General features: G+C 42.8%; 1 protein-coding gene across 1 annotated transcript in view; it reads left to right on the top strand.

Annotated features, from left to right (window-relative positions):
- The window catches only part of LOC124595394, a 43,958-nt gene that overhangs the window by 16,314 nt on the left and 14,953 nt on the right, over positions 1-12,691 (top strand). Inside the window, exons 3-4 of the mRNA XM_047134118.1 lie at positions 4,670-4,845; positions 11,644-11,867. Of these exons, the coding sequence (XP_046990074.1) occupies positions 4,670-4,845; positions 11,644-11,867 (400 nt within the window). The remainder of the gene's footprint in view (positions 1-4,669; positions 4,846-11,643; positions 11,868-12,691) is intronic.

The following is a 12,691-nucleotide window of genomic DNA, read 5'->3' as shown; positions in this document are numbered from 1 at the left end:
AAAGAGAGTATTCCACTCAACATCGTCGAAAGATTTCTCTGAGTCTACAAATGCTATAAATGTAGCTTGGTCTTTCCTTATATTGTCATCTAAGATAAATCGTATGGTCTGTAGAGCCTCATGTTTCCCTACACTTTTCCCGAATCCAAATTGATCTTCCCTGAGGTCAGCTTCTATCAGTTATTCAATTCTTTCGTAAAGAATTCTTGCCAACATTTTGCAACCACGACTTATTAAACTGATAGTTTGATAATTTTCACACCTGTCAGCAACTGCTTTCATTGGAATTGGAATTACTACATTCTTTTTGACGTATGAGGGTATTTCGCCTGTCTCATACAACTTACACACCAGGTGGAAGAGTTTTGTGATGGTTGTCTATCCAAAGGCTATCAGTAGTTCTAATGGGATGTGTCTAACCCCGGGCCCTTTTTTGACTTATGTCTTTCAGATGTCTGTCAAATTCTTCTCGCAGTACCATATCATCCACCCTATCATTCTTGACATCCAGTTCCCTTTCTATAATATTGCTTTCATCTCCCTTGTATAGGAGCTCTATATACTCCTTCCACTTTTCACTTTCCCTTCTTTCGTTACGACTGGTTTACCATATAAGCTCTTGATATTCATACAGCTGCTTCTCCTTTCCACAGTCTGCCTGCTTAGCTGGGTTGTAACGTGCTTGCCTCCCATGAACTGCGCCCGAGTTCGATTCCAGGTTGGTCAGGGTACGGCTTGGCAAGCACGCAGACAAGCAGTAGAAACTTTCGCTGTGAAAGGGCGGGAGTTATCTTGCTGAAATATAACCCATGATGACGAAGGGCACCAAAATGTAATTGTGCCGTGGATGACAACGAAAGGGATACTGCTCTGCAAAGAAATCACACTCCAGACCATCACTCCTTGTCGTCCGGTCACACGACGAGCGACAGGCAGATTGGTATCCCACAGCAGCCTGGAATGTCTCCAGACGCGGTTCGCTGGTCAATGGCGTTCATTTCTAAGAGGAAACCATTACTGAAGACAACTCTATTCCAGTCAATGAGATGCCAGCCTCCGGTTGCTTCGTTTTACCAAGGTCCCATCTCCTTAATTTCCTACCTTTTTCAGATTTCTCCAACTTCAGTCTGCAGTTCAAAACCAATAAATTATGATCAGAGTCCACATCTTCCCTGTTGGAGATCTGGTTTATAAGTCCTTATCTTAGCATTATTTATTGGATGTGAAACTTTGCAGTGCCTGCAAGTCTCTTCTGCGTACAGAACTTCCTTTCATGATTCTTAATCCAAGTATTATCGAGGATTAAATTATGTTCTGTGCAACATATTACCAGGATGAAACTGCCTGGCAGATTAAAACTGTGTGCCGGATGGAGACACGAACTCGGGACCTTTGTCTTCAGAGAGCAAGTGTTCTATTACGTGAGCTGCCCATGCACTACTCAAGGCCCCTCCTCGCAGCTTTACTTCCGCCAGTACCTCGTTTCCTACCTTCCATGCTTCACAGAAGCTCCCCTGCGAAACTTGCTGTAGTAGCACACCTGGAAGAAAGACTATTGCGGAGATATGGCTTTACAACAGCCTGGTGAAGTTTGGAAGGTAGGAAACGACGTACTGGTGGAAGCAAAGCTAAGAGGAGGGTCTACTCAGATAGTAGAGTACTTACCTGCGAAAAGCAAAGGTCCCGAGTTCGAGTGTCGGTCCAGCACACAGTTTTTATCTGCCAGGAAGTTTCATATCAGCGCACACTGTGCAAAATTCCACAGTGAAAATTTCAATCTACCAGAGTGCTTCCCATTTCATTCTTTCCGCGCTGCCACTTTTTCTTCTCTTCCTTTTCTGACTACCGAATTCCAGTCACCCACCAAAAATAATACCTCGTATAACGTAAGTATATAATTTTCTTTATTTCAAAATATGTACATTGAATGCCTTCAGCAACTGCGGAGCTAGTGGGCGGCTTATGTTAAAGCCATCCTCAAATTTTTTGGGCCCCTTACGGCTGTTGCTGGCGGTTCCTCGGTTTTCGCATGATGAAACGATCGTACACAGTGATTATCACTTGAAAAACCGAGGAGCCGCCAGCAACAGCCGTAGGGTGCACAAGAAGTCTGAGGATGGCTTCAACATAAGCCGAGACTAGTAGTAACAAACAAATGTTATTGCGAGCTCGACTGTTGTTTTTATCAAAGTTAGCACCAGATCCCTGCGCCCCGCGGACAATGTTGCCTAAATTTATCAAATGCAATCATCCTACACAGAATATCACTTACAAATCACTTCGTGTCCCATCTCAGAATATTTATTAAGTTCGAAGGACTTGTACAAAATAGGACTAGCAGAAAATATTGAACATATACAAAGAAGGGCTGCACGGATGGTCATAGGCTTGTTTGACCCACGGAAGGGTGTCACTGAGATGTTGGAGGGACTGAACTAGTAGACTTTAGAAGGTAAACGAAAACCTCCAGAGGAAGTCTACTAACAAATTTTCGAGAACCAGGCTCAAACGATACCTCTAGAAAGATACCACAATCCCCTACTTATCACTCAAGCAATGAGTAATGTTTCTTCTGGAATACATTTGTCTGAGCAACAAATTTAATTGATTGACATTTCAAGACCAGGCGTCAATGTAAGCACAAGATCAACCATGCTAATACAGTAATAACCGATGTAACCGCCAGAACCTTGAATGCAAACATGCAAAAATGCATGCATTGTATTGTCACTTTGTGCGATGGATGTCGATGGCTGTTGCACTCGATCGGCCAGTACAGGGAGTTTTAATGCTCTTTGTGAATGGCGCTGGAGTCGTTGTCCGATAACAAGGAAGAGACGAGTTTCTACCGCAGAGTGTGCTCTCAGCAGCTCGCAGATTGCAGTAAAAGTGCACGCCCTCAAGTAACCCGTGCCCAGTGCACCATTCAAGCGCCAGTGGATTTTTAAATGGGACAGTTCAGTGTACTTCCGCTAGTATACAGTTCAATACAGCTCTTCTCCGAAATATTGTGGCAGCAAGTCACTGACATCCGAAGGTTCTCTCGGAATATTTTGGAACAGAGCCTATTTCATATTTCACGTTCCTCAAAAGCGTTTGTCGAAAGTATGTCATCTTCTCTTCCGTAAAGCTTGCATGTTCAGTACACCTTCCAGCAACAAATCTAGCAGTAAGCCTCTGAATTGCTTCTACGTGTTGCTTTAACCCTGTCAGGTCTGGATCCCAAACACACGAGCAGTACTCGAGGAAATGGTCACACAGGTCTTCTATACGGAGTCACCTTGATAGATGCGTTACACTTACCTAAAATTCTCCCAATAAATCGAAAAACACTATTCGCCTTGAGACCTGAGCTTCTCCTGGTGTATACAACTTTCAAATAACTTCCGGGAATTCAGCCGGGTAACACTTCCAGCGACCACCGATATTTCGGCGGGAGAACACCCCGCAATCTTCAAGGCAAACTGCAACGGACAGGCGACGTACATGCAAATTTAAAACTTCGGTCCATCCCTGTTAACGAGGTTGATCGCTAATTTACTCTCAACTGCCTCCTTAATAACACTGTCCCAATAGCTGGTCGTGCACGCCAGTATCTCGGTGTTATTACATAACATGGGGTGACCAGTATCCAAGAAGTGTCCGGCAATAGCAGATCTACTTGGCTGCTGTAATCGTGTGTGCCGATTATGCTCAGTACATCGGTCCTCCATGGTCCTGATAGTTTGACCGATATATACCATGCCACAGCTACAAGGAATGCGATATACACACGCCTTAGCAGACCAGGATCATCCTTAACAGAACTCAAAAGCACTCTAATTTTAGATGGAGGTCGGAAAACACATTTCACATCGTATTTCCGTACAATACGACCCATCTTGTTGGAAGTGTTTCCTATGTAAGGCAAAAAGGCAGTGGATCCGATGTACAGTTGGTCGATAGCGCAACGCACGTTCAGTCTGTTTATCACTATAACCATTTTGACGAAACGTAACTTCAAAATTGGACAGCTCAGCTGGCAAAGTCTCAGCGTCAGAAACGACATGTGCCCTGTGTACCAAGGTACGAAGTACCCCTTCACACTGAGCCGGATGGTGAGAACCATTTGCCTGTAAGTACAAGTCGATGTGAGTACTTTTCCTGTAGACTGCATGTTCCAGTGATCCATCATCCCTCCTCCTAACAAACACGTCAAGAAAAGAAAGCCAACCATTCTCTTCCACCTCCATCGTAAAACGAATGTTCCGGTGGATCGAGTTCAGATATTCTAGAAAAGCACTCAAATTCTCCTTACCATAAGGCCAAACAACAAAGGTATCGTCAACATATCTAAAGAAACAGGCTGGTTTCAGGTGGGCACACACATGTTGCAACGTGACGCCGTTGGCATCCCCCAGAATATATCATTCATACTGCCACGAGAACATGCATTCGTGCTTTAAAATGTTTATAATGTAACTATTTAGAAATATCTACAACTCTCTTACCTGGCGCTATAGGTTAAGATTTGTGTGTATCTCCTGAAATATCGCTAGAGACGTACGTAGTCCTGCTTCACTAATAATTTAAATGCTGTATAACAGCCGTACCTAGAAGTGGAAATTTTGATTGGCTGTTGCTTGTGAATGTAATGGAAGAAATCTGAACTGTTTTTCATGTGTCTCAGGGTAACCATATGAGTGATGAACTACTTCCTGGATGGATTAAGAACATAAAACGTGTGAGAGACATGTTGCACACAAAATTAAGAGGCTGGGTACAAGATACGCAATTCGTCATCGACCAGACAGTGAATTACAAGATTGAAGAGGACAAGAATAGTTCTGGAAAGTATATTCTCAGGTATAAACCAGCGCACATTCAAACCTTTTTCAAACTCACTGTGATTCATAAATGTTTATTTCGTTTCTTTGCCAGTAGCGTAGTCTTTACTCTTATACAAACAACTGAGATCACTGAGATCATTTAATCGAGGATAGAGTAAGAGAGCACTGGTAGATAGACAGTAATGAATGAGACGGTTACGTCAAGTAATAATTTACAAGTTTTACGGATCAAGTTTATCTTCTGCTTTTAGGTTTGTCTTCTATCTTTAAATCTCCCTCATATTACGCACCAGATGAGCAGACCAAACCGTTACAATGAACAGTGTTAATTCTTGGACCAGAGGAAATACTGTTTTTTTCCAGATATTACCTAACGTTTCATAATTTGTGGCAACAACGATAACTTGGAAACACATCCGGTACCTGACACAAAAACTAAATTTGTCGTCACAACGAACGCAACATAGTAAATAGCTGCCCATATATGAGATTCATGCTAATATCGTACATTAATGCCTCTGGACCAATGTCATCGTTTCGGCGAGGAGTAGAGTCCGCGAGTCATGTTAATCTCAATAAACGAAGTGAAAAGCTATGAAACGATGAGGATGAAACAAACAATGGGATGTTGACAGAAGTGGGGAGACATGGTTTTAACATCTCAATTTGGACTGGTGTGTTTAAATCATTTCATTGCATAGGGCGTAAATGCTGCAGGCTTGGAGAGAGAGGGACAGCGTATGTGTCTCTCCAGTGGTGGACATATGAGGTCATGGAATAGCCAAGTCAGGATTGTCGTGGAAGGTGAGTAGCACGTGAGGCCCGAGAAGTTTTACTTTACATAGGCTATCATGGAGGAGTTGATTACGGAGTGGATGTTGGTGGAATGGGGAGGATTGCGGCTGGTATGTCGTTGGCAAGCTTTCCAACAGTTACTTGAATCTGTGAGTAGTGTGGCATTTAGTTTATAGCATGTCTAACTATAGTCGAGGCGTCTTTTTGCATTAAGCATATTATGGACGTTTCTGTGTAATTTCTGGAGGAGGGGGGTGGGTGTTGTTGTGTACCAGTCATGGGTGCAGGAGAAGGAGCGTTAGGCTTGCAGGATTAACTGAAGTCAGTTGGATGCATGGGGCGGCTGTGTGTGTGTGTGTGTGTGTGTGTGTGTGTGTGTGTGTGTGTGTGTGTGTGTGGTTGCAGCTTCGGTCAAGCTTATCTGTAGGAAGGATGTGGTGTTGGAGATACCTTCGTTGTGTGGAGGTAGCTTGCTGTTTGGATATGCGTAAGCTCCCAGAAGGTGCTCCAGATTTTTTGGTGATGTTATTGGATTATTTTAGTTCTGTTGTTGCGAGATGGCTATGAATGTGAGAAGTGTAGATTAGGACTGAAGCTGGACTGGTGTTGGTATCGCTTCCAATCAGATGACTTATCAATTATGTTTCTGGGGACGTTGGCAGAAATGTCATTTTGGGGATTTTTGCGTCGAGGAAGCAAACTATATACCGCAGAAGGCAAGTGATTAACTGAGGGGCCCATTTAAGTTCAGCATGGGAGTGCTGTATATATAAGTCAGTAAAAATAACATAGATGCAGAAGGTTAATCTATGACAGCGAGTAAATTGAATGGGGTAGAATAAGTCGTAAAGATACAAACACTGCACAGTTGAGTGTTGAGAAGGTAAAATACATGTTTAGAATAAAGTTTTCAGCAGAATTATTGTAGAGGCCATGTATCTGGTTCGGGGTGTTTGCAGTTTCTACTCCACATCTGGCATGGCTACTGTATGTGGTTATTGATCCACTGTAGGTTATAGGGAGACATAAAGGTAATGTGGCAGAATAAAAGCATGGGTATTATGTTGGGTAAGAGTGTTGATGTCTTGGGCTGTCTTGAAGCAGATGTTGGAATCAAGGATTTGTGTATTTGTGGCGCCATTTAGATTTAGAAAGTAGTGTAGGGAATTGAGTAGCTCCAGTTAAGGTTAATAAACTGTCGAGCTGCTCGTGGGAGAAGGCAGCGATCACATTGAGGTGGAATACAGCTGGGGCACATAGGGACAACTGTTGTAGGGTATGGGGATGTTCGATATAACGGATAATTATGAGGACGTTGTTTACAAATCTGAGTATATTATAGTCTGTACGCTATGACAGTCTTCGTGTAGGTTATTAGACCTGTAGTGTCGACAGGTCGGTGGGTTTTTAGACTGTGTTGTTTCATTGTAGTGAAGACACCCAAGGCAATGGATGGCTTGCAACTGGACTTCGGATGGTTCTACTTTATGGCGTTGGAGGTAAATGAATGTTCTGCTTTTAACTAGTTGGTCAATGCTGCTGGAGGTTTCTGATAAAACGCAGATAAAACCGATGGGTCCATAGTTGTTATGGATGTGCATGCCGGTTCGTATTTCTAAGTTGGCGTTTTATTTGATTTCCTGCATGTCCTCATCTACCATGACCTCAGAGTTGACACTCTACATCATGACTGTAAGTCCTGGCAGGTGGGTATAGGAATGTGACGGTGTATGGAAACAAAAAGCAGGATGTCTGCAGAGTAGGATTGGAAGTGGGGACTCATGGTTTTGGTAATAATAGTAAGTTTCATAGGCATGACTTACGATATTTATGAGTTTGGGGAATATATTCGGATTTCCTGTGAAAGTATTTTCTGGTTCTGAACTTTTTTTGTTGCGAAGACAGTGTATTGTTGTGCAATGTTCAAATATCATGCCGAGGATATTGCCATAATAATTTCCAGTGCATAGAATCCCGCTGTAGATCCACAGATACTATCCCATCTTCCTTCCTCATTGTTCTTGTATCGGCACAAGGTAGTTTAATTTCAAGACAGGAATCCCGCCATGCTGACATGCAACGATAAACAACGAAGTGAAATATCCCAGCTAAGAATCAACGTTGCTAAGAGCTTTGTTTTTCTAGTAGAAATCAGTTACCAAAACATAGTCAACGATATGAAAAAGGCTAAGATGACCATGAAGAAGGAACCAGGGGACTATTGGCTGCTGAAACACTATGTCGTAATAATGGTCGACAACAAAACTAAGTTTGTCTATCCTGTTAAAGAAGGTATGAGTCCTATTCAATTTTACGTCACAGACTGTGAGTTATCTGACGAACTCCATAAGGCCCATTTGGCTATGGGTCACGGAGGGCGGGGCAGGATGTTGGAAGAACTCTCACCCAAGTGTAAGAACGTTATACGTCATGATATTGAGCTGTACGTTCACTTTTGGAAGCATTGCCGGTGGGAACCAAAAGGCGTTGTGGTCAAGCCAATGTTTTTTTCCGGAATTCAGTTCCCGACGTCAGGTCGGTCTTATCGATTTTCAGTCCCATCCTCACAGAGAATAAAAGTTTATATAGGTCTAGCAAGATCATCTGACTAATTTTGTAGTTCTCAAGGCTCTGAAATGAAAAAAGAATGGAAGAAGTAGCCTACAACCTCATCGACGTATAAGGGTTGCCCACAAAGTAATGTACCGCAATTTTTTGTCAGCAGAACACAATGTTACGAATGCGGAATGTTATGTATGTATTCTTTGAGGCCTCCTGAGTGAGCGCGCCAAGTTTCCGTCACTTCCAACAGATAGCATAGATGCACACATTTCCAAAATGGCGTCTGTAGGTGATGTACGTGCCTTCCTTGAATTTCTCACTGCAGAGAAAGAAGTAGTGAGGAGTATTCACAAACGCTTGTGCATAGTCTATAGAGCATCTGCTGTTGTCAGAAGTACAGTTAGTCGCTGGGCACGGAGATCAGGTCATCATAAGGCGATTCGGCGGAGTTCCGCGACTTGCAGCGGTCAGGGAGACCATCCACGGATGTCACACATGACGTGTTGCAGCGATCTGATGTTGTCATTCGCGACGACAGACGCATTACGACTCGGCAGTTGGCACTTCATCTGTCAATCAGCAAAGTAAGTGTGGATGCAATTATCCGTACTCTTGGATATTCAGAACAGTGGATCACAAATCGCACAGAAAAAACATTTGTCTTGATCTGTTGCAACATTTTGAAACTGAGGGGTAGGCCTTCTTGTTCCGGACTGTGGCAGGTGATGAAACCATTTTGAGCCAGAAACGAAACGACAGTCGGTGGAACGGTGTCATTCCCACTCCCCATAGAACAAAAATTTCGCCGATAAGGCCCTGATAACCGTGTTCTGGGATTGCGAAGGTGTGATTCTCACTGATGTGATTCCAAGAGGCGGCACCATTAATTGTTCAAATGTGTGTGAAATCTTATGGAACATAAACCATTAATTCAGAATCGTACGTCAACACATTAAAAAACTCAAGATGCGCTTCCGGTGACTTCGGCCCGACATCAACGCTGGAGATGTTTTTCTGCAACACGATAACGCTCGGCCCACACAAGTCTGAGGACGGCTAAACACATTGAAAAACAGGTTTCTACAGTATTATCCCATCTACCCTACGGTCCTGACCTAGCCTCCTTGGACTTCCACTGGTTTGGGCCATTAAAGGATGCCATTTGTGGAAGGCATTTTGAGGACAATGAGGAGTTGATACACACAATGAGGCACTGGCTCCGCCACCAGGACAACGGCCAGTCGGTGTGGCCGAGCGGTTCTAGGCGCTTGAGTCTGGAATCGCGCGACCGCTACGATCGCAGGTTCGAATCCTGCCTCGGGCATGGATGTGTGTGATGTCCTTAGGTTCGTTAGGTTTAAGTAGTTCTACGTTCTAGGGGACTGATGACCTCAGATGTTAAGTTCAATAGTGCTCAGAGCCATTTGAACCACTTTGAACCAGGACAAGGATTGGTGCCGACAGGGCATACACGCCCGTGTTTCGTGCTGGAGGAATGCCATAGAATGGGATGGAGATTACGTGGGGAAAAAGGGTATGCAGATAAAACACCACTCTTTCGTGTGTGTCTCATTATGTTCAATAAAGAATAGTTAAAGAAAAAAATGCGGTGCATTATTCTCTGGGCAACCCTCGTATTTATGTTGCTCGGTGCTCCAACGATTTTACTGTCTGATAAAGGCAGAAAATTTTGCAAACAATGTGGTAAGCAGCCTAAAGGATTATTGGCCCACCTTGAAGATGGTCTATGCTAAGCCGCGCCTCACACAAAGTCAGGGGAGTGTACAAAGAACAAATCAAGATATTGAAAATATGTTTCAGGCTTGGATACAACCTACTGCAGTGACGGACTGCGGTTAGTCCAGTTTACGAAAGACAGAGCTTTCCATTCTGCAATTAACAAGTCACCACACCAAGCCCTGTTAGGCTGAAAGACTAGAGTAGGTCTCTCGACGTTGTCCCTGCCTGACGACGTTTTACAAGACAAGATGTAGAATCTGAGGAAGAGCTGGAGAATGTAATTGAGAGCGTACAGACAGCGAAAAGAAAGACGAGATGAATTCTGCTCCCTGCAGAAGACGTAAGTGTGAATGGAGTCCATGATGGAGGAAACCAAAGCATTGATGAAGCCATGGTTGTCGATGAGACTTCCATTCCTGTGTTTACCGAAAATCCTTCTTTTTCTGATATCTTTTACGTCTGCTTAAAAGAAACCATGGGTGCTCATATATGTCAGAAGTTTGGAAGAAACGTTCATGCCATTTGTGTACGTTTTCGTAAAGCCGGTGACGGCGACGAAGTAGGAGGTTATGGGGTTAGCTTTTTGTCCATTGTTCACGTCAATATTGAGAAATCTATCCAAAGTGAAATGGAATCGAAATGGAACCTTGAGGTCCATACGAAATAAACGAAAAGGGCTTCTGACAAAAATTTCTTCCTGCACCTTTGAGTACTCTGCGCCAGTACCGATTCCCGACGTCTACAAAGGGCGGGATGACTCAAGCAAACTGTTGACATTTGTTATGAACGTGACAGTGGAAGGCTTTTACCGACTTACGACTGCAGAAGGAATCTTGAAGCAGCTCTAAGCAAGATCAGAATTCACCGGACGTCCAAAGAACTTGATGAGAGTTGAAGACATTCCTGACCACAAAACACCTCTCCGATCCGCAGCTACTTCTCAGTCCACAGAAAACAGTCAGGGATTCTTCAGATGTATCTGCAACACGGAAAGCAAAAATATGAGGTGACATTGTATCAAAAAGAAAATTAAGTGCAATTCAAAATGTCACTCCAGCCTTTCCTGTTGCAAGAAATAGGTCGTGCCAGTTCTGTTTTGTCTTCTACGGGTAACAGCATTCTGTTCACATTCTTCTATAAATCGCGAAATGTATGCACAAGATCAAACTGCTAAAATGAAAAGTGCTTTTTTCGTGAAGTAGAAACGTGAGTACTTACTGCAATAAGTACTTCAGCCTCTGTTCTGCTATACTGTTTTCTAGTAAGAATATTCTGCCCTTTATCTCGTAATTTTGTTCTTTCTGTTTCTAATACATATTAATTAATGAAGTCTTCTCATGATGCGAAATTTTAACACTTCGCGTAAATTGTCCTGGTTATTCTGTATAATACACAGGGGTCATATAAGCTGCCTACGAAAGGTATGTAAAGTTTCACAAAAAACTTATATTTCATAGTTTGCCTAAGAACATCAGGCATTCTTTATATTACCGAGGCATTCTAAAAAACAACGAAATTTCACGCAATGCTGGTAACACGTATATTTTGGGTCTGGTACACGGCTTCAATCTTCCAGGAAGTTTCAAATCACCGCACACCCTGCTTCTGAGTCAAAATTCATTCTTCATATTCCTACAGTCCAGTATGTACTGTACATGATTAAGCAAGCTGACATTTTTAGTTTTCCAACTCTTTAAACTCTCATTCCACGTTACAGGCGACCGCTGTTGAGTGATGCACTACTGGTCTACCATGGGGAGTATCTCTCCTTTCATGACGACTTCAGTGAGCTGTGTGAGGTGCAACATCCAGAGGCTTCACAAATGTTCGGTCTCGCCGATGCACTGTACAACTTCTATCATCGCTACTGGTATGATAGAGCACTGGACTACAGATCACTGGACTTCAACCAAAAATATAAATATTATACCAAGACCGTGGGTAAGTTTAATAATGGGCCTCATCCATTCCGCGTTTATGTACTGATGACAGTCAACCGTACTCTGATTCGAGGAATTAGGTTTGCAAATCACTTCAGGCATTTAGTTTTAGATCTTCCATGACTTTCTGTGTCACACAGGGAAACTGAATGTGTTATTTTCGTCGTCAGTTTTTCGAAGGTTAGCAAATCTTCATTTGGATCTATCAGAAGATGAATACCATATTTTGACGTGCTATTGAGTCTTTCGTTATGCAAGGTGTAAAAAAACTATGTATACAATATTTTAGACTGTATAGAAAACATATAAAAAGACCATTTTTATGTGATAGAAATGTCATAGCTGCTCAGTATCCCAGCGAGGAAGGTTTTGACGCTAGTAACATTCAGAGGTGGTATTCTAACTGATGTTTGATGGAAATGTGGTGCATTTGTATTAATGCACAGCTGGTATCTACTTTCTAATGACTGTCTAACTCGCTCAGAGTCACAGGTGACTCAAGAATAATGGTTACAGCTTCAACCACATGGGCAACAGCTGATCTGATCTGATGCGTCTATCGGTGTCTCATACACGAAACACTTCAGCTTCGTCCACAAACCAATTTCCATAGGAGGTCAGCAATATCTCTGAAACAACGTTCACCACACGGCAGTTTGAACACCGTCTGTGAACATCGTTATCAGCAAAACGAGCAAAACGTTCATATAACCCTAGTGCAGAAACAGAGCACTGGACAATTGTATCATATAAAGAACTGTTTCTTTTTAAATTCTCTAAACAGTCTATGTGCACATAATTTTATTTTGTACCGTATATCTTGCT

The sequence above is a fragment of the Schistocerca americana genome, chromosome 2 (genome assembly GCF_021461395.2).
Source record: "Schistocerca americana isolate TAMUIC-IGC-003095 chromosome 2, iqSchAmer2.1, whole genome shotgun sequence".
Lineage (NCBI taxonomy): Eukaryota > Metazoa > Arthropoda > Insecta > Orthoptera > Acrididae > Schistocerca > Schistocerca americana.
The sequence above is the reverse complement of the archived record's forward strand: the minus strand, read 5'-3'. Positions and strand labels throughout refer to the sequence as shown.